This window comes from Ovis aries, chromosome 9 (genome assembly GCF_016772045.2).
Source record: "Ovis aries strain OAR_USU_Benz2616 breed Rambouillet chromosome 9, ARS-UI_Ramb_v3.0, whole genome shotgun sequence".
NCBI lineage: Eukaryota > Metazoa > Chordata > Mammalia > Artiodactyla > Bovidae > Ovis > Ovis aries.
Genome location: NC_056062.1, coordinates 79,151,239 through 79,173,839, shown reverse-complemented (window position 1 = coordinate 79,173,839; position 22,601 = coordinate 79,151,239). Strand labels below are relative to the sequence as shown.

General features: G+C 46.0%; 1 protein-coding gene across 2 annotated transcripts in view; it reads left to right on the top strand.

Annotated features, from left to right (window-relative positions):
* The window catches only part of MATN2 (matrilin 2), a 166,542-nt gene that overhangs the window by 78,796 nt on the left and 65,145 nt on the right, over positions 1–22,601 (top strand). For both annotated transcript variants that reach the window (XM_027973190.2, XM_027973189.2), the window contains exon 5: positions 11,855–11,977. In XM_027973190.2, coding sequence (XP_027828991.1) covers positions 11,855–11,977 — 123 coding nt within the window. The remainder of the gene's footprint in view (positions 1–11,854; positions 11,978–22,601) is intronic.

Here is a 22,601-nt window from a genome sequence, read left to right as displayed (position 1 = left end):
GAATGAACTACTGACACATGTTGGAGAAGGAAATGGCAAGCCACTCCAGTGTTCTTGCCTGGAAAATTCCATGGACAGAGGAGCCTGGCAGGCTACAGTCCATGGGGTCGCCGCAGAGTCAGACATGACTGAGCGAGTGAGCACAGCACACTGACATGCAGCAGGTTGGATGAACGTCAAGGCAGCCCAGGTGAATGAAAGAAACAAGACCAGAAAAAGAGTACATACTGTAGGATTCCATTTATATGAAATGTTAGGGAATGGTAACTAAGCTGTGTGATACAGATCAGCAGATGAGTGGCTGCCTGGGACCAGCGGGAGGGATGGGGCAGGTGGAGGGGCTACCAATGGCAACTAGGAAACTGGGGATCTGGAGGTGATGGGTATGTTATCTTGATTATGCTGATGATATGTTGCTATGTCAAATGTATCAGACTGTATACATGAAACATGTGTAGTTTATGGTATAGTTTATATAGACACACACATACACACAGAACAATGTGGTTTGGGAAGGTAAGTGGTACTGAGACAGAAGGCTGCAAGAGAAGAGATTAGAGAGCCATGGAACAATCAGGGCTTGGGGAGGAAGGGATTTTCTAGCAAGTCAAAGAAGAGGAAAGAACTGCAGGGCTTGTGGTCTTTGGAGGATGCTAACTAGAACAGACTGCTTGTTTGGAAGAGCATGTTTGGGGCATTAGTGGGGGATGAGAAAAGGAATTTAAGCTGGAACAAATTATGGGGTGATTTGATTTCTCAAGCTGACTTCCAGCTGCAGTCTTTGGTGGATAGAGGGGCTGAATACAGGGTGTCAGAGGGAAAACCACATTTTAGTACATTGACCCTGGCAGTAATACATAATGTAGTATTAGATTTAGGTAGAGAATGAGTGCAGAAATCTACCTATCCCCTCACTCTTTCCTTTATTCATTCAGCACTTACTCATTCCCCTCTATGGGCCAGACACTCTGGTGGGGTGTGGGAGAGAAATAAGCTTGTCTCTCATATGTTGGAGATCCAAGGAATACTCAGATCTTGGCTTCCCTGGTGCTCTGCACGTGCGGAGCAGAAGGTGGAGGATGCAATCAGTTTACAATTCAAATCAGTTCAATCAATTCAGTGCTGATGTTTCTTATGCCCGTGGAATTAATTAGATCATAGCAATAATCCCCACCCAGGGGAAGAGTTTATGACCTAAGATGGGGAATAGTGGGTGAAGGGTGTTTGCTAACTTCAGTTATCAGAGAGGAAACCTGGTTTTGCTGGGGAAAGCAAGAGCGAGTCTGGGCAAGAGCCCACTCTTGGTTGGGTGCAGCAGGAGATGGGGGATAGAGTTAAAGGAAAATGCCTGGCTGGATATGCTTGGGGTGGTCATTGGCCCTGAAAATGCATGGAATCTTGGAGGGAGAGAGGGAGTGAGGAAAGAGGTGGTCGGGGTCTCAGCTTGGGGCAGCCCACAGAGCTCAGACCTAGTGCTAGAAGGAGAAGACTGCGCATGCGCACACAAGCGGGCGGCTTTGTGGGGGCGGGAGCGGGGGCTTGTTAGGAATGCAAATTCCCGCGCGGTACCTATCCCAGACCTACTGAATCAGGGACTCTAGGGGTGTGGCCCAGGAGGATGTGTTTTAACAAGCCCTCCTGGGAGTTCTGATCTTAAACTCGAGTTTGAAAACCACTGGCCCAGCTATTTTAAGCTAGATCACTCCCTGAGAGATGGCTGCTCCGTAGGGAGTTCATAATGAGAAAGGGATGCTGTGATTGACAGCCGTTTAGAAATTGCAAAGCGCTCAGCAAGACTAGGGCCTTATTCGTTCACGCTTATTTCTGATTTCGATCAACCTCATTCGGTCAGATACACTTATGTTTTCAGGCTTTGTTTTGGGGCTCCTCCTCTTTTTCCCCTCTCAAACGGAAACTAAAATCTCAGTTCATGAATAGGATAACTGATTGAAAAAGCATGAAGCTTTGGGGGAGGAGGGATGCGAGCAAGGCACAGCTGGAGTTTGCCTGAAAGGACAGGTTTGTTTTTGTGGGTGACATTGGCTTGCTTTTGTTTCTTCCAGCGTGGAAGCACAAGGCTGATGACTCACATTAACTGCTGAAAGTCTTTAAATTCAAACAGCAGCTGTCAAAATACGATTAGGGCTTTCAGACATAATGAAAGAAGGGGGATAGTCCCTAAAAATGCAGGCTTGGGTTTCTCAGGCTTTTGCGGAGCCTTAGCTCCAAGTGAGATTTCGGGTTGGAGCAGGCAGAGATCCCATTGTTTCCCAGCAGAGAGAAATAGCAGCTCTAATAATACATTTCTCTTCTCTCTTCCTGTGATAAATAATTTCTGATTTCTCCATCTCAGGCTCAATAGCAGCATGTGTGTGTACTAAGTTGCTTCATTCGTGTCCAACTTTGTGTGACCCATAGACCTAGACTGCCAGGCTCCTCCGTCATGGGATTCGCCAGGCAAGAATACTGCAGTGGGTTGCCATGCTCTCCTCCAGGGTATCTTCCCAACCTGGAGATCGAACCCTTGTCTCTTACATCTCCTGCATTTGCAGGCAGGTTCTTTACCAAGAAAGTAGAGCATGTCTTTAAAGGTGTTCATTTTGCTTTAACTCTAAAGGAGAGATTAGATTGTCACTGGTATCAATAGCATGCCATGTGGCTTGTATAAAATTCTGAAAAGTCAGTAAAAACCCTTTTATTTCATCTAGGATGATGTCAGCTGCAACCGCTACAGTCTTTGTCCCGTGCTTCTTTCTTGTCCGGGGTAACCAGATGAAAGTTTTCCAAGTTCTCTGGGCTGAGGCCCTGTGCCAGGCTTTCAAGATTACACATGGAGGAAGGCCCTTAAATCTAGAATGCCTGTGAGCCTCAGGGGAAACACCAGGGATAGATGTGAGCACAGCCCCGGGGCTCTTAGTTATCAAATCCTCCCTGATTTATTTCATCGGGGAGACCGAGCAGATGGGGTTTACATCCCTCCTAAAACTCTCCAGGAAGAGAAGCCAGCAGATTTTGCTGACTGTCAGCTATATACTAACACATGCCCTCTGGCAAGGCATTGTTTGAGTTTGTTGAGATCTTTTGCTGTAAAATTCAAAATTGCCTACTTTGCTGTATCAGATCAAGTCAGCCTAGAACTCACAAACTAAAACTTAGCCAGATGCACTGATGTTGTTTAAAGTGATCTGAATCTAGTGTCCACATGTGGGGGTTTCATGCTGCTGCTGCTGCTAAGTCGCTTCAGTCGTGTCCGACTCTGTGCGACCCCACAGACGGCAGCCCATTGGGCTCCGCCATCCCTGGGATTATCCAGGCAAGAACACTGAAGTGGGTTGTCATTTCCTTCTCCAGTGCATGAAAGTGAAAAGTGAAAGTGAAGTCGCTCAGTCGTGTCTGACTCAGCGACCCCATGGACTGCATCCTACCAGGCTCCTCCGTCCATGGGAGTTTCCAGGCAAGAGTACTGGAGTGGGATGCCATTGCCTTCTCTGGGGGGTTTCATAGGCACCCAATAAAGTGATGTTGTATTAAAATTGTGATGTAGGCAAAATCTGGTTGGGGTCACCTCTTCGCCAAGCTTAACTAGGCCTGCACTCCTAAGACATTTGGCACTAGTGGTAAAGAACCCGCCCACCAATGCAGGAGATGCAAGAAATGCAGGTTCAATCCCTGGATTGGGAAGATCCCCTAGCATAGGAAATGGCAATCTACTTCAGTATTCTTGCCTGGGAAATCCCATGGTCAGAGTAGCCCAGGGCCTGCAGTCCATGGAGCTGCAAAGAGTTGGACACGACCAAGTACAAGAAAAAAGGAAGCTTATATTTGCTGAGTACCTACTATCTCTCAAGTACTTTATCATCTATATTATCTCATGTAACCCTGCAATAAGATGTTTTCTTGACTTAATTATTTAACCTCTGTGAAAATTCAGTCTCACGGAAATCACTTATGCGAAGTCACACAGGTCACCTTGCTGAAGCCAGGTCTGACTCCAAAGGCAATATTCTTTTCATCCTATCTGATCGCCTCCCTTGTACCCTATGTAAAGAAACATGGGACTTCCCTGGTGGTCCAGTGGCTAAGACTCTGCACTCCCAATCACTCATGGGACTTCCCAGGTGGCCCAGGTTTGATCCTGGTTGAGGGGACTAGCTCCCTCATGCCACAACTAAAGATCTGGTGCAGTCAAATAAATAAATATTTTCTCTAAAAAAGAAGAAGAAACATAACTGCCCCTTATCTCCTCCAAGATTCAGTCCTCCTGACCCCTGCTTTTTCATATTACCTGCCTCAGGTCCTGGTATACAGTAATCTTTTCTGTGAGCTGGCCTTCTGACCACACTGTGTAAAACAGAAGCTCCCTTCCCTCCACACTCCTATTGCTCTGTCCTGCTTTTGTTCCACAGTACTTCTAAGTAATATATGGTTTAAGCTGTTCATGGTACATCTGGCCGCTGTCCATGGTATGCTAGTGAATGTTCAACAACCAGATCTCCAGGGGGAAAATACCCAGTTTGTAACGTTCACCAATTCCTGTGGTGTCAATACTGCCACCATGGCTGATTTCACGCTACCCACTTGGCCTTGCTGAATGCAGAGTTGGGAAGAGGTGGGCATGGTCCGTCAATGTGAGTCAATAGGAGCCGGCTTCCCACTCGGATATCAACTCCATGGCAAGAGGGATCATTGATTGTTTTAAAATCAAGGGATCAATTATTTCGTTCACTGTTGTTTCCCCAACAGTTTGAACAATTTGATGAATGATTGCATTCAGTCATTTAAATATATTTTAAAAAATTGACCACATGCGAAACACCATGCAAGTTGAGCTGGAGGGCTGAACAGAACAAGCACTGGCTTCAAACGGCAGGGGAAGTTTACATTAAATTATCAATTGCAAATTAAGCGCTACATCGTAACTGTGGTAAGGGAAACCATGACCGGGAACTTGACCTCTAACAGGGAGTGGTCAGATAAGAGCCCTCCATCGCGGAGTACTCCAGGCTGGCTACTCTAGAGTCAGTTCAACACACGTCCACTAAGCACCAGCTGTGTGAAGCATGTGGGTATCAGGGGTACCCTGAGAACCACCAAGACTTACCCTGTGCCCCTCAGAGCTTACAGCCTGGGTAAGAAGGATGAGCGAGGAAAGCCTGACAACCCTGTGTTTGTCATTCACCCATTCACCCATTCCCAAGCACTTGATGAGCTCCTGTCATGTGCCAGGCAGTGTGGTAGGCACCAGGGATGCAGGAGACAGCAAGACAGCTGGATCCTTAGCTGTTGTGAGGATTCCCAGTGTCTGTAGCTGGAGACCGGCTCCCTGATGTCACTGTCCTCTGCTGGGAGAGGACTATCTCTTGCTGGGGACGAGGAGAGGTACAGAGACTCGGGAAGAGTTTTGTTCCTGTCTCACTCATCTTCCCAGGACCCAGGACCCCATATCTAGTGGAGGAGATATTGCAGGACTCTAGGACATCCCTGTTGGGAGGCAGGGGGGTTGGGACTCTGTCACTGTTCTTTCAGCAAATGAACACTTATGGGACACCAATTCCATGCGCTAGGGCACTGGGGAATCAAATTGAGTCACATCAGCTCACTTTCCCGTGAGGCCGTCAGACTTGTGATCGGGTTCTTCTAATACTGTGGGATAAATACTGTTACTAAGTTTTGGTTTGTGAGTTCAAAGTGCCTACTGTGGGATAATACTGTGGGATAAATGCATAAGTGCTCTAGTAGAGCCATGTGTAGAGAGCTCAAGGAGCCCAGGGGAAGAAAACGTGAAGCCCCGCCAACCTGGAGAAGGCTTCCTGGAGGAGGTGACGTCAGATTGAAGTCAGTAGTCATGAGTGGGAGTCATGGGGTAGAGAAGGCTTGAAAGGGTAACGGGAGCTCTGAATTTAGAGCTTTTCCCACCCCCCACAGTTTTATCATCCTTCACTGAAATCTACCCAGGCTGTGAGAAAAAGAAGTGCTATTTCTCTAAAGAATAAAGAATCATCCAAAAACATCTGTATTTGTTTCCAATGAAAGCAACCACTGCCAGAAAAACAACAAAGTTGTTTTGTCAGAACCTAGTCTGTATTTATTCCTTTGTCTTTGTTTAATTAAATTAATCCCTCAATGGTTTCCTTTGGGACAGTACAGATCACTAGTGGCCATAAATCCCCAATGTTCTAAAAACAATATGAAAGGCCCGAGGCCAACTGGCAGGCCTGCTGTTTGTGGGATGTTCTTCTGGAATGCAAGCCATGATCCTCCTGTTCCTACCACACTCTGCGCCCTCACGTAGCGTCCAGGGTCTTTCAGACACTTGGAGAGAGGTCCAAGGACAGGAAAAAAAAAAAAAATCGAGATTTGTTTAAAAGAATCTGAGCCTGGAGACAGTAGACAAAGGCTGACTCTTGTGTCTTTCCCTGGATGAATATGAGGACTTTTTACCTGGGAGTTTCAATGACTCAGCCTGGCTGCACACTTGGGTTATCTGGGAGCTTCGGGAACACTGCTGCCTGCACCCCGGCCCTTGCTGCCTGATTCAAGCTGGGCGTATTTGCCGAAGGGCCCTAGATGGTTCTGATGGGCCACTGAGGGGGTGCACGCTGCTCTGACGGATTGGACCCTGCAGGGCTTCAGGGCTGTCCTGTCCCAGAAGGAAGGAGCACCTCGTGACCTCTCTGCCTACCCTGTTGGAGGGAGTCTTGGGGGAGAAATGGTTATTGCTTCAAGATCTTGGTTCACTGCTTTCATCCACATTTTTCAATCTATTTCAATTGGGATTGGAAATTGGCCGCAAGCTTGGGACTTGGGGGTTGGTTGTACCAGTGTCCTGGGGTGTCATTGTCCAGCCATTAGGAGTTCATGCAGAGATGCTCCTCTCCTGATTAGGGAGCCTGGCAAGGGAGATACTTTATTCATTTATCCATACACTAAATCCTTTCAATTTCCCAGAGCTAAAGTAAACTGTGATGCCACCAAAGTTACTCTTCCACAGCACAAGTCAGGTGAGACAGCCCTTGATTTTTTTTTTCATTATTATAAAAACTCTTGGTATAAACTCTTGTTAGAAAATTCAAAGACAGATAATTATTGCTTCAAGATCTTGGTTCACTGTTTTCATACAATCTACATTTTTCAACCTATTTCAAATGGAGATGGGAACTGGGCCTAGAGGGATAGACGTAGTTCAGGGTACTATGTCTGTGTGCTAAGTTGCTTCAGTCTTGTCTGACTCTTTGTGACCCCGTGAACCATAGCCCATCAGGCTCCTCTGTCCATGGGATTTCCCAGGCAAGAATACTGGAGTGGGTTGCCATTTCCTTCTCCAGGGGATCTTCCCGACCCAGGGATCAAACCCGGGTCGCTTTCATCTTCTGCACTGGCAGGGTTCACTGCTTTTAAAATGCTTCTTTCAAAGAGGTTCTTTTGTAACATTGATTTTTTTTCATTATTATAAGAGCTCTTGGTATAAACTCTTGTTAGAAAATTCAAAAGCAGGTAATTATAAATAACAGAAAAAATGAAACTCTCACCCCTCCTTGGTAACCACTGTTAGGCAGGGTTCCTGCTGGACAAAGAGAGGAGGCAAAGCAACTGTGGGAGCTGAGCAGGGGGACCCAGGTGGAGGAGTTCCCACCCCACCTTCAGAGATGGGCTTGAGGCTTGGGGGCTGGCTGTTCCAGTGTCCTGGGGTGTCATTGTCCAGCCATCAGGAGTCTGTGCAGGGACGCTCCCCTCCTGGTTAGGGAGCCTGGCAAGGGAGACAGGGTATATACGTCAGTATATAAATGCCTATGGCATTAACATGGTGATACATGCCAGGAAGGGCTTCCCAGGTGGTTCAGTGATGAAGAATCCACCTGCCGATGCAGAAGCCGTGGGTTCCCACCCCGTGTCGGGAAGATCCCCTGGGGTAGGAAGTAGCATCCCACTCCAATATTCTTGCCTGGAAAATTCCATGGACAGAGGAACCTGGCGGGCTTCAGTCCATGGGGTCACAAAGAGTCGGACACAACTGCATGACTGAGCACGCACGCACGCACACACGCCAGGAGGGAAAAGTCAGAGGTGCACAGACACGCGCTGACAGCCAGTGGGTGTGGCCAACAGCTCTGACGGACAGTGGAAGGTCCTCGTGTCAAGAAGTTGATTTTCCCGTCCGCACACGCGCAAACCAAAGCTACTTTGGCATGGAAGTCAGAGAGCTACCACTTTGTTCCCAAAGAGGTGGCTTTCATTTATCCGTACACTAAATCCTTTCCATCTCCCAGAGCTAAAATAGACTGTGATGTCGCCAAAGTTACTCTCACAGCACAAGTCAGGGAAACGGCCCATCTCCCTTTCTGAGACGTCCCCCGATGAGCAGGGTTGAGACCAGGCAGCCTGCTCCCAGGCCCTCTGCCGTCGGTGTCAGTTGTCCTTCCGACGCCCCCTCCTGCTGCTTCCCTTGGAATTCCCGGAACGGGGGTCAGCTCCCCTATCTGTCCTGCTTTTTCCTCCACTTCTGCACGTTTACTGTCCCCTCAGCTCCAGGTGGATCCTCTTCCTTTTCTCCGCGTCTCTTGCTGGCCTCCGTGTCTCTTGCTTGCCTGCCAGCCTCTTCTGATTGATCCAGCTTGGGCTGGCCGTAATCCATCCCCGTTCTGAACTCCCGTTGTATCAGCAGCACCTCTCTTGTGGATTTCTAGCATGTTCTGTTTTGTATTTTAGTTATTTAGGGTGCATCTGATAGCTACTCTGGCTCTCCCAATCCTCAAACAGGGCTAGTTTTTTCCACATGAATGCCTTTTGCATCCACTGTTCTTTCAGTCAGAAACACTCACACACATATATGGTGGAGGCGGTGGTTTAGTCACTAAGTTGCATCTGACTCTTGTGACCCCATGGATTGTAGTCCACCAGGCTCCTCTGTCCATGGGATTTCCCAGGCAAGAATACTGGAATAGGTTTCCAATTCCTTCTCCAAGGGATCTTCCTGACCCAGGGATTGAACCGGTGTCTCCTGCAATCCAGGCAGTCTCCTGCATTGCAAGCAGATTCTTTATTGCTGAGCCACAAGGGAAGCCTATACATACATACACACACACACACACACACACACACACACATATATATACTAGTTTAGTTTCAGGTATGCAATATAGTGACTCAGTATTTTACATTTCCACTGCATATATTATGAAACAATCACCACAATAAATCCAGTTACGATTTGTCACCATATTAAGTTGTTATAATATTGCCTATTATATTTCCTATGTGTACATTATATCCCAGTGGTTTATTTATTTTACAGCTGGAAATGTGTACCTCTTAATCCCCTTCACTGATCCATATCCCCAATCTGTACCTTCTGGCAACCACCAGTTGGTTCTCTGTATCCATGAATCTGTTTCTGTTTTGTTATGTTACTTCATTTGTTTTATAGATTCCACATATGAATGAGATCATGCAGTATTTGTCTTTGTCTGATTTATTTCACTTGGCCTAATACCCTCAGGGTTCATCCATGTTGTTATAAATGGCAAAATTTCATTCTTTTCTATGACTGAGTAACATTTCATTGACTCTATGTAGCACGTCTTTATCCATTCATCTGTTGATGGGCACTTAGGTTGCTGCCATATCTTGGCTATTGTAAATAATGTTGCAATGAACATAGGGGTGCATATATCTTTTTGAATTAGTGTTTTTGTTTTCTTTGGATAAATTCCACTTCTGTGTTTTATCAGAAATGCTCTTCTTAGAACTTCACCTTCCTAACTCTTAGACTACAAGCTGCATGATGGCAGGAGCCCCTTTGTTGGTTCACACTACATCCCCAGTGCCTGGGACAGAGTAGGTGCTTTGTTGATTCAATAAATGAAAAGTATTTGATGGTTCCGATTTTTCTTGTATCTCTGGCTTAGGCTTGTAACTAACTGTAAATTTTGTCATTCTTCAATTATTCACTATGATTTTTGCATGAGCTGAAGTTTCTTCTGATTATTGTTATTTTCCCTATATCTGGATCCATGGGAAATATCAATTGGAGTTCCCAATTGGAAATATAAGATAGAAATAAGATAGGTAAAGAAAGGAATTTGCATCTGTAATTTTTTCATCTACTTCATTGATTTAGGAGTGAAAATAATTCTTTTAGCATTTTAAAACCAGAATCCTTCTTTATGGAATTTTAGACCTAAATATTTTTTAATCTTATGATGTAGCTTCTATTTTTTAAAAAATTAATGCATTTGATAGAGGTGCTAAATATGTCAGCTTTTATCTTTTTATCATTTGATATTCTACATTTATCAAAAAGTATAATAAACTATAAAACTCAAAGACCTAGGAGGTTACAGTAAAGTGTAGTCACTGGATTCAGGGATTAATCAAACTTTCTAGTGAATTAAGTTTTTACCATAGCTGTCACAGTGATAACTTTTAACCAGAGGAAGAAAAAATTTTTAATGTATTCAATCCCTTTAATGCTCTCTGATTTTCTCCAAGTTTAATGGTAAAGTCACTGAAAGAGCTAGTTATGAAACCAAGTCATGAGAAATAATGTCATAACGTCAGCCAATTTCTTCAAAGGGGACACTGAGTCGATGAAGGATTAAAAATGCCTTTAAACTTTTCATCCTCTGATATATTCTTAGTTCTGTGCACTACTGTGAATGTATTCTTACATTGCATTTGAATAAAGAGCCAGAGCTCAGCACCTTGTGGACACATAATAAATATTTGACTGGAATAGCATTGTTAATCACCATAGAGGAGCCTGTTGGGCTACAATCCTACGGGGTCACAAAGAGTCGGATGTGACGGCATGACTTTCTCTTCTCTTCACTTCAGACCATATATTGATTTCTCCCTATCTTTGTTATCTCTACCCAAATTCTTCTGGCTTCCCATTTTCCTTCTTTATTACTGGGATGCATAAATGGAACACAAAGAGGATTTTCAAACATCCTTCTGATAGAGAAATGGAATGAGGGAAAGTATGTCCAAAGAGACCAAGGCAGACTTGGAAATAAGGGACTCTTCCAGACCTGCTGTGTTTTTGGTGGAGTAGCAGGTCTTTTCACCGTGCTCTCTCCCAGCTTCTGCAAAATGTCAAAGACAGCACCAAATGATCTTGTTGAGACTGTGTACATAGGTGGGTGCATTGGTGAGACTGATTACAAAGCCTTTAGGTTCTCAGAGAATACGAATGGTACTTGATTCGGACAAGCACAAAGGCCTGCTCATGATAACTTCAATCCTCAAGAACCATCCATCATTCTCCTTGACATGAGAAAAATACATATTGATGTTAATTTAAAAATTTCTAATGCATTTAATAGAGAAGAAAAATTCCAGCTTTGAAAAATGTGCTTTTATGTATACATAAGTGGCTGTGTGTGCTCACTCACATCTGTCTCTCTGTGACCCCATGGACTATCGCCCGCCAGGCTCCTCTACTCTAGCCATGGGATTTTCCAGGCAAGAATACTGGAGTGGTTCCTACTCCATTTCCTGCTCCAGGGGATTTTCCCAAGCCAGGGATCGAACCCCTGTCTTTTGCGTCCGCTGCCTTGGCAGGTGGATTCTTTACCACTGCACTACCTGGGAGGCCCTTACATACATAGAAACTCACCCAGCTATTAACAGAGGTGGTCTCTGGATGGTAGGACTGCAGGTGGGGAGATTACAGTTGAATTTTCTTTTCTTTTTTTTTTTTCGTTTTCCAAAATTTCCAAAATGTTCCAAAATTTCTTATATCACTTTCAGTCAAGAGTTATTTTGCCAAGCGCTGTAGAGTTGCTCATTGACAGCCCTGTGCCAAGAGTCACCTCCTTCTGAGCCAAGTTCTAATGGTGCCGCTTTGCCCCAGTCCAGGATCTGTGTGCAGCGGACGACCACGGCTGTGAGCAGCTCTGCGTGAACCTGCTGGGCTCCTTCGTCTGCCAGTGCTACAGTGGCTACGCCCTGGCCGTGGACGGAAAACGGTGTGAGCGTGAGTGTCCCGTCCAGCCTTGCCTGATGGGGAAACACCAGGAGGGAAGAGAGAGGGGAGGCCACGCAGCCAGTTGCTCTCCTTTGAGTTTCAACCAAGTGCTCCCAGTTCTCTGTCCTAGTTGTTAGTCACCATTTGAATTTTAAAGACTTCGTTTGTGGCTGAGCTTAGCATTTTCCCAGTCTGGGTCCTCAGCAAAAGGCATATTTATGATAATCTAGGTTAATAGATCAATCCATTACTGCTTCCCTTGGCAAGGACTGGGTGGATTTGCATTCAGTTTGGAGCGGGTGTCTGGGCTGGTCTGCCTTCAGTAGAGTTCAGGTGTTATACGCGAGGTTAGGTGGTGATGGGTGGCGTTGCTGAGTGGCACCTCAAAGAGGTGGGCAGCCTTCCTTCTAAGCGTGGATCTGCAGTTCAGAGACGGTCCCAGGGACCGCCAGCTGTGAGAGGCCAGCTGTGGGTAGTAGTAGCGTTAGTCGCTCAGTCATGTCCGACTCTTTGCGATCCCACGGACTGTAGCCCACCAGGCTCCTCTGTCCATGGGATTCTCCAGGCAAGAACACTCTTGTGAAAAAAAAAAAAAAACAACCACTCTTGTGGATTGCCATGCCTTTCTCCAGAGGATCTTCCTGACCCAGGGATCAAACCCGGGTCTCCTGCATTGCAGGCAGATTCTTTACCATTTGAGCTACAGGAAGACCAAAAAACAAACAGCAGCCTCCAACACTGGCCGCAGCTAGGAAGTCTCAAGGGCAATACTTGGAACCACAGGCACCACTTGCAGTCAGCTGAGTGGCTTCCCACTCAGGCGACTCCACATTTCAGGGGCTGTGAGAAGGGGGGTGGCATCTCATTTCTTCAGTGACAGGTAATGGTTTTCCTCGGCACCTGTAGGGCAGACCAGTGAATCCCTAATATGCATGTGGCACCTCCCAGCCTGTCTGCAAAGCCCTTTAAACCCGCACAGACTCATTAGTCTTTCCACCAGCAAACAGTGCCTGGCATAGTAGGTGTTCAATAAGCTGAGCCAGGGTACTTATGAGGCAGACAATCCATAAGGAAAGGAAGGAAAAGGACTTGATTGGCATCAGAACTGGAGCCTTCCTTTTCCAAGTCTAAATCCTCCATTTCTTGTTCCCTGTTCCATTGGTTTCAGAGGACCTGTTCTGTCTTGCTTCCCACAAACAGTAAGTGATGATTTGTTTTTGCACATGGAACTTACACTTTCCAGCAAACTGTGATTCTTAGCTGGGAATGTGGAAGGAAAAAGCAACAAAACAAAAGTATAGGTGGAAAAAAAAAGTAAAGGTGGTGGCCTAGTCTTTGCAGGTGATGATGAGAATAAAATGGGTTTGTTCGCTTGCTTTTACACACTGATGGAGATGGAAAACCAGCTGCATCAGAAGTCTACAGTGGAATTGGTCTCCTAAGCCTTAGAGTTGTTTTTTCCCCCTTATTCTGTCTGTGGTGACCATGATAGGTAGCAGGGTACCACATCCATTAACAATGGCAAAACAAGAAGTCAATCTGGAAACACCAGCCCTTTTTTTTTTCACTACAATAATTTTTATTATGCAAGTACCTATTTTCATTGAGAAAGTTAGACGAGAAAATCACTATTATAGCTTGTCGTATTTTCTGCTGCTGCTGCTGCTGCTAAGTTGCTTCAGTCGTGTCCGACTCTGTGCGAACCCACAGACAGCAGCCCACCAGGTTCCCCCATCCCTGGGATTCTCCAGGCAAGAACACTGGAGTGGGTTGCCATTTCCTTCTCCAATGCATGAAAGTGAAAAATGAAAGTGAAGTCACTCAGTCGTGTCTGACTCTTTGCGACCCCATGGACTGTAGCCCACCTGGCTCCTCCGTCCATGGGATTTTCCAGGCAAGAGTACCAAAGTGGGGTGCCTAGACCCACAGAAATATCTACTTCTAGACATTTGGTTAATGCTTAACAAAATGAGGTCATATGCTCTATCTTGTTTCACATACTTTTCCCCTGTGTGCCTAGTCACTTAGTCATGTCTGACTCTTGGCAACCCCATGGACTGTAGCCCACCACACTCTTCTGTCCATGGGATTCTCCAGGAAAGAATACTGGGGTGGGGTGCCCTTTTGTCCTCCAGGGGATCTTCCCGACCCAGGGATTGAGCCCAGGTCTCCTGCATGGCAGGCGGATTCTTTACCCACTGAGCCATCAGGGAAGCCCGATTTTTCCCTTCAGTTCAGTTCAGTCGCTCAGTCGTGTCTGACTCTTTGCAACCCCATGAATCGCAGCACGCCAGGCCTCCCTGTCCAGCACCAACCCTTGGAGTTCACTCAGACTCGCGTCCATCGAGTCAGTGATGCCATCCAGCCATCTCATCCTTGGTCGTCCCCTTCTCCTCCTGCCCCTAGTCCCTCCCAACATCAGAGTCTTTCCCAGTGAGTCAACTCTTTGCAACCCTTGAAGTGAAGTCGCTCAGTCGTGTCCGACTCTTTGCCACCCCATGGACTAGTAGCCTACCAGGCTCCTCCCTCCATGGGATTCTCCAGGCAAGAGTACTGGAGTGGGTTGCCACTTCCTTCTCCAGGGGATCTTCCCGACCCAGGGATCGAACCCAGGTCTCCCGCATTCCAGGCAGACGCTTTAACCTCTGACCCACCGGGGAAGCCCCTTCGCAACCCTTACCGGTTGTTAAATGGGTAGAAACTTTGGGTGCTGTTGGGTCAGAAGGAGATTCCACCATTGGAAGTAAGGCCAGGGGATGAGCTTCAGGAAACAAGGCCAGGGCGTCTGGGAACTTAGGGTGAGGGAAGGAGCAGGGCAGGCCCAGAGCTTGTGTGCATGACAAGGGTCAGGGGCAGTTGGAGCCAGGGCTGGGGCAGGGGACCTGCCGTGGCCCTTGAGAAACTGGAAGGCAGTGAGAAGCCCAGTTCTCTGGATGTTGCCAAATAATTGTCTAAGGGTCCCTGTAGTGGAGAGCCTTTGAGTCTCTAAGGCTTTTGCTGAGACTTCTGGAGTTTGACATTTACTGAAGAGTGTCAAGCATGAGAGGGGAAGCTGTGGTTGCCTGGAAGCTGTCATGGGCCGTGTTTGCTAGAACGTGCTTTGCTCTCGCTGCCGCCGTCAGCATGTAAGAATGTCCACCCTCCTTGGAGCCGGGGTCAAACCGAAGAAGAGGAGAATGGGAGAGACTATACGTGACTCCAGCCTCATCCATCAGATGTTATCCTCTTCCTCGTCAACCAAATATTTGACCCATTGGAAGCTGAGTGTGCAATGATTGAGTGGCCGTGGACCTCTGTTGCCAGTTACTTTGGTTAGGGAGACTGAACACAATGCCAAAGTGTCAAGTGCTGCTCCGTGAGGCTGTGCTGAGTACAGAGCAAATGATGGAGATATTAATAGAGGCTCCAGGAGGTCAGAGAGGAGGGAATCCTCATGGCCAGCGTGGGGAAGATCTGGGTGAGGAAGGACGGGTAGCGATTGGATAGATGTCCAAGGCGACGGGAGACATGAAGGGCAGCGATCATGTAGAGGAGGCCGTGCTCTCGAGGCTTGAGGACTGAGACCACCTGTGTGTCGGGCCGGGGTGGGGGTGTGGGAGGGTGGCAGACAGAGATCTAGTAGATGAGAAAGACTGTCACCGCAAGAATGCCAGGTTGAAGGCTATAACCTGAAGACACCAGTATGAAGGGACTTGTTAAAGATGGCATGGCCAGGTATCATTACAGCAGGGAATTCAGAGGAGAAGCAGAGGCTGCTAGGGACCCTGGGAGCCTTCCTTTAGCCCCTGCTCTAGGTGGTCTGGATGTGGATGGGCAGAGAACGATAAGACTGCAGGACATTAATCCCAGTTCATCCAGAGGGATCCCAGTTTATGGCGGTTGGCTCAGTTCTCGATAGCACTCTCTCTCACTTTGAAGGGGATTCCATTCTAAATGAGAGATTATAAGGTCACCCTAGTTAAGGCCAGCCTGACTCAAACAGCTGAAACGGCTAGCTCTGTTGAAGCAGAGAATTCCTGTAGGTGCAAAGCAGGAGATGGAGTTGAAGACATCAACCAGAATATTCTGGAACCAGAATATTCAAGGCTTTGAACACCAGGCTGAAGAGTCTGAACTTCATCTCTGATAAAAAGACACTAAAGGGTTTCTGATTGGGACGGATAAAGGCAATGCCTCATTTTAGAAAACTTGGTCTCATGGTGCAGGACAGGATGGATTCCAGGAAGAAGAAAGAGGGCTGGAAAGACCGATTAGGAGACTATGATAGTCCTCTGATGGAGGGTGACCAGGGCCAGGTTTGAGTAGTGACTGTAGAAATGCAGAGAAAAGGAAGGGGTTGAGAAATGAAAGGAGGTGCAGGAATGAAAGAAGGCATGATGAATAAAGAGGAGGAGGAAAAGTCACGATCGAATCCCAGGTTTGAGCTGCCATGATTCTGAGAGTGATGGTGAGAGTGATGGAAACAGATTTTGTTTTTTAATGTTTTCATTTCCGGCTGTGTCAGGTCTGAGTTGCTGCATGCGGGCTCTTTATTGATGGACCCTCTAGTTGTGGCACACAGACTCAGCAGTTGCCCCGCGAAATATGAGATCTTGGTTCTCCATCCGGGGATCAAACCTGAACCCCAGTATTGGAGGGCAGATTTCTAACCCCTGAACCACCAGGTGAGTCCTGGGAACAGATTTCTTAGAGAAGATAATAAGGATCCGGTGGGTTTCAAGCTGAGATGGGACACCTGCAGGGACACGAGGAGAGGGAACAGAGGCCGCACCAACGCCAGGAGGGGAGGGTGGGACGAGTGGAGCAGGCAGGAGGCAGCGCAGCCGGTTCCTTCTGAATTTCCATTTCCAGCGTTCACGTCTGTGTTTGTTTTGAAAGTGTCTGGACCTTCAACACAGTAAGACCTGGGCTCAAATCCTAGTTCTGCTACTTGCTAGTCATCTGTCTTTTATTTCCGAGCCTTGGTTTTTTTCATCTGTAACACAGAGTAGTAATACCTACATCACAGATTTGGTGGGATTAAATTAGATATCGAGTACAGTTCCTAATACACTTGGGCAACTGTTGCTGTTATTGTTATTACAACACATGTGATCACCATCATTGTTTCCTGGATGCCATGAAGTATAGAGTTAGGAGACAGTGAAGCCTGAGCCTTGGGCTCAGTCACAACATGCAGGGAGCAGGCGGGGGACATGGGGGCAGGGAGGATATCTGCGAAGAAACCGCCTAAGGTGGGGATGGAGGAGTTGAGGAGAGATGGGCAGGAGAACCAGAAGTCATGCACTAGGATGCGAAAGAGAATTTCTAGGCCAGGTCAATATCAGGGTCACGCCCCAGCGAGGCCAAATGGAACAGAACATAGAGAAAAAGCCACCGAGTTGAGTCACTGGTAATTCATCTCAGCCAACATTTCCAGACTCTCTGCCAGGCACTCTGCTAGGCGTTAGGGACCCAAAAATGACCAGGAGGCCATTGCTAATGATCAAGAGGGGTGAGGTAAAGGGCAGATTTCAAGGGGGGAGCAGTGAGGGGGTGAGAAAGTGGGGATAGCAAATCTGACCTCACGGGAGGAGATTTGCTAGAAATTCACCAAGGCCAGCTACTGTGAGTGGACCCCACGGGAGTGCTTTGACTCATCCCAGAATTATGACAGTGGCTGCATGAGAAGTCAGTTCTGAGCCAGGAGCAGGACCTTTGAGCCAACATTTCCACACTTTCTGAGTTAGTGGAACCGTAACTTCATTTTTTCTAACTGCTCATTTAACTCTGGATGGAACTGAATTTGTTTCAACATTCAGGTGATCAAGGGTGGATTACTCACTACAGAAAGTCCTCATTTTGCTTTGGTGGAGTCTTGGTATTTGTAACCCAGCAGCTTCCACTAAAGCTGTATTAATTTCCATCCAAAACTGTACATTTTTCAAACACCCTTAGGCTTCTGTAAAGCAGTTGAAGGGCAGAGTCTGTACATTTTTAAGAAAAATTTCCTGGTCCTTTACATTTTTCATCCATGCCTGGTTCTAGAGTAATTTTGGTTAGCAAATTGCCTTAATTAAGCTCTGTCTCTGAGAGTGAGTTTTTTGCTGTACTTGCTCTCCTGATGTTTACTTACTGCCTTGTCTTTTTGGGTAACCTGGGTCCTGTTTGCATCTTACCTGCCCAAGCAGACTGTAAACCCTTGGGGTGAAGAAGGTACAGAAGCCAATTCCTTTAATTTTCATCTTTCACAGAAAGATGACTTGTAAAATGTTTTTCTTGAATCATTAAGATTGACTAATCACAATCTCAAGCATTCGTTTTTCTAAAAAAAGCTTTTCTCCTTGATTGATTTCTAAATTACAAAATCAATTTTTGTTTATTTAAAAAAATCAGAGTACATACAGATGTGAAAGTGAAAGTCACTCAGTCGTGTCCAACTCTGCTGTCCATGGAATTCTCCAGGCCAGAATACTGGAGTGGGTAGCCTTTCCCTTCCCCAGGGCATCTTCCCAACCCAAGCATTGAACCCAGGTCTCCTGCATTGCAGGCAGATTGTTTACATTGAACCCAGGTCTCCTGCATTGCAGGCAGATTGTTTACTAGCTGAGCCACAAGGGAATCCCAAGAATACTGGAGTGGGTAGCCTATCCCTTCTCTAGGGGATCTTCCTGACCCAGGAATTGAACCAGGGTCTCCTGCATTGCAGGCGGATTCTTTACCAACTGAGCTATGTGGGAAGCCCGCATACAAAGCCCAGATTTCTATGAAATCAAAACCTGAAAGACATTCCTCCTTAATTTCACTCCATGGAGATAATCACCACTGAAAGCTTGGCCTCTCCTTCCTGCTTTTCTTCAAAGATGACTTACTACCTTATGATGTTCTTTGCTGGTCATTACATCCAGAGTTTAGCACAATGCCTGACACACAGTAATTGTTCAGTAAATGGTCATGGAACAACTGAATGGTATTAAGATATCTCTTTACTCCCAAATTCAAACCTTATTTTATTAGGCAGGCAACGTGATAAAAAATAATTTATACTCCTTTAATGTTACTAAATTCCAGGACCTGTGTGAAACATTTTATATATAACTGAGGCCATCCTTTGAAGTAGGTACTGTGGTCACGCATATTTTATAGGTCTCTTCCCCTGTCTGTTTCACAGACTTCATCTGTAAATTGAGGATAACAATACTTACCTCCAGGGGTTGTTGTGAGGGTGAGATGAGTTAATACATGGAAAGCCTCACTGACTCTGTAGAGACCTATATAGGAAAAGAATCTAAAAAAGAGTGGATATGAGCATAACTGATTCACTTTGCTGTACACCTGAAACTAACACCACATTTTCAGTCAACTGCACTCCAATTAAAAATTTTATGTATATGGCAAGCACTTGGAACTGTAGTATACATGGGCAACTGATACACGTTAGTTGAATTTGCATCTTTTATGAATTTTTATCTTCTTATGAATGCTTGCATGTAATAATGCATGAAACATGGGGTACATTTGAAAAAACATTGAGATCCATACCCCGAATGCTGGTGGCATTTAGCACTGGTGTTTAGCCTGCTGCTACTGCTGCCTTCAAAACTTCCTTCTATATTCTTCTATACCAGTCACCTTCAATGAGAAGGGAATGCTAAGTTGCTTCAGTCGTGTCTGACTCTACGCAACCCTATGGACTGTAGCTCACCAGGCTTCTCTATCCATGGGATTCTCCAGACAAGAATCCTGGAGTGGGTTACCATGCCCTCCTCCCGGAGGCAATCTTCCCAACCCAGGGATGGAACCTGCGTCTCTTACGCCTCCTGCACTGGCAGGCAGGTTCTTACCACTAGCGCCACCTGATGGCTGATATTTAAGTTGGTGATTAGGGATGGGAGGATCAATCTTTGTACTGAAAGTCACATTTTTACTTCATCAGCTTACTCCTCATGCTTAAAGCTTGATCTCCCATGAATGCAAAGATTTCTCCATGCCTTAGTTTGCGAGGGCTGCCTTAACAAACTACCGCAGAGTGAGTGGCACCAGAAGTTTATTTTCCCAGTTCTGGGGTTAGAAGTGCAAAGTCCTCGTGTCAGCAGGCTTGACTTGTTTTGAGGTCTCTCTCCTTGGCTTGCCGCTTCTGCATGTGGTCTTTGCTCAATGCCCAGGCATCCTTGGTGCCTCTGTGTGTGTGTCTAAATTTCCATTTCTCCTGAGGACACCAGTCAGATTGGATTAGCACCCACCTTAATGGCCGCATTTTAACTTAATTACCTCTTTAAAGGTCCTTTCTCCAAATGCAGTCACCGACTGACCAACTGGGGATTTAGAACTTCAGCAAATGAATTTAGGATGGGACATTCAGCCTGGAACATTTCCCTATTGTTATCAAAATCAATAGGAAACTTTCTCTGAGTTTTAAACTCCTACATATAGGAATCCAGTCATGCCCTGGGAAAGAGGTTTGTGAAGCTGACTGTGCGTGTATCTGATATATACTCAGCAAGTAAATTGGTTCTAAAATTTCTCTAAATGACATATTGGTTTTTCTTACTCTGTCATCAACAAGCTAACAAACCCAAATGCTACTCTTTAAAATATCCTGTTTCTAGTAAGGCCATCCTCTTTGCAGACTAATCCCTGCTGAGGAGACCTTGGAATTCAACTAGATTATAAATCAGAGACTGTCAATCTTAGCCTTTATTCAGTTCAGTTCAGTTCAGTTGCTCAATCGTGTCTGACTCTTTGCGACCCCATGAATTGCAGCATGCCAGGCCTCCCTGTCCGTCACCAACTCCCGGAGTTCACTCAGACTCACATCCATCGAGTCGGTGATAACATCCAGCCATCTCATCCTCTGTTTTCCCCTTCTCCTCCTGCCCCCAATCCCTCCCAGCATCAGAGTCTTTTCCAATGAGTCAACTCTTCTCATGAGGTGACCAAAGTACTGAAGTTTCAGTTTTAGCATCATTCCCTCCAAAGAAATCGCAGGGCTGATCTCCTTCAGAATGGACTGATTGGATCTCCTTGCAGTCCAAGGGACTCTCAAGAGTTTTCTCCAACACCACGGTTCAAAAGCATCAATTCTTTGGCACTCAGCTTTCTTCACAGTCCAACTCTCACATCCATACATGACCACAGGAAAAACCATAGCCTTGACTAGACAGACCTTAGTCGGCAAAGTAATGTCTCTGCTTTTGAACACGCTATCTAGGTTGGTCATAACTTTCCTTCCAAGGAGGAAGCGTCTTTTAATTTCATGGCTGCAGTCACCATCTGCAGTGATTTTGGAGCCCCCCAAAATAAATTCTGACACTGTTTCCACTGTTTCCCCATCTATTTCCCATGAAGTGATGGGACCAGATGCCATGATCTTCGTTTTCTGAATGTTGAGCTTTAAGCCAACTGTTTCACTCTCCTCTTTCACTTTCATCAAGAGGCTTTTAGTTCCTCTTCGCTTTCTGCCATAAGGGTGGTGTCATCTGCATATCTGAGGTTATTGATATTTCTCCTGGCAATCTTGATTCCAGCTTGTGCTTCCTCCAGCCCAGCGTTTCTCATGATGTACTCTGCATATAAGTTAAATAAGCAGGGTGACAATATACAGCCTTGACGTATTCCTTTTCCTATTTGGAACCAGTCTGTTCCATGTTCAGTTCTAACCGTTGCTTCCTGACCTGCCTACAGGTTTCTCAAGAGGCAGGTCAGGTGGTCTGGTATTCCCATCTCTCTCAGAATCTTCCACAGTTTATTGCGATCCACACAGTCAAAGGCTTTGGCATAGTCAATAAAGCAGAAATAGATGTTTTTCTGGAACACTCTTCCTTTGTCCATGATCCAGCGGATGTTGGCAATTTGATCTCTGGTTCTTCTGCCTTTTCTAAATCCAGTTTGAACACCTGGAAGTTCACGGTTCACGTATTGCTGAAGCCTGGCTTGGAGAATTTTGAGCATTACTTTGCTAGCGTGTGAGATGAGTGCAATTGTGCGGTAGTTTGAGCATTCTTTGGCATTGCCTTTCTTTGGGATTGGAATGAAAACTGACCTTTTCCAGTCCTGTGGCCACTGCTGAGTTTTCCAAATTTGCTGGCATATTGAGTGCAACACTTTCACAGCATCATCTTTCAGGATTTGAAATAGCTCTGCTGGAATTCCATCACCTCCACTAGCTTTGTTCGTAGTGATGTTTTCTAAGGCCCACTTGACTTCACATTCCAGGATGTCTGACTCTAGGTGAGTGATCACAGCATCATGATTATCTTGGTTGTGAAGATCTTTTTTGTACAGTTCTTCTGTATATTCTTGCCACCTCTTCTTAATATCTTCTGCTTCTGTTAGGTCTATACCATTTCTGTCCTTTATCGAGCCCATCTTTGCATGAAATGTTCCCTTGATATCTCTAATTTTCTTGTACCTTGCACCAAATATGGTTTATCCTTGGAAACAGCTGAGTGCTTTCTAGCGTGTTAGGCAGAGATTGAACACAGCAAGACTGGCTTCCAACCCTGAGATCTTAGCGCTCTGTGATCCAGGGTGGGCAAAGGACTGCAGCGAGAAACTTACTCTTTTGCTTGTCTCAGGCAGAAAGACCAAGGAAGGATTTTGTTGAAGTAGGAGAGGACTTGGAACAACAGAGGATCTCTTGAGTTACACACAC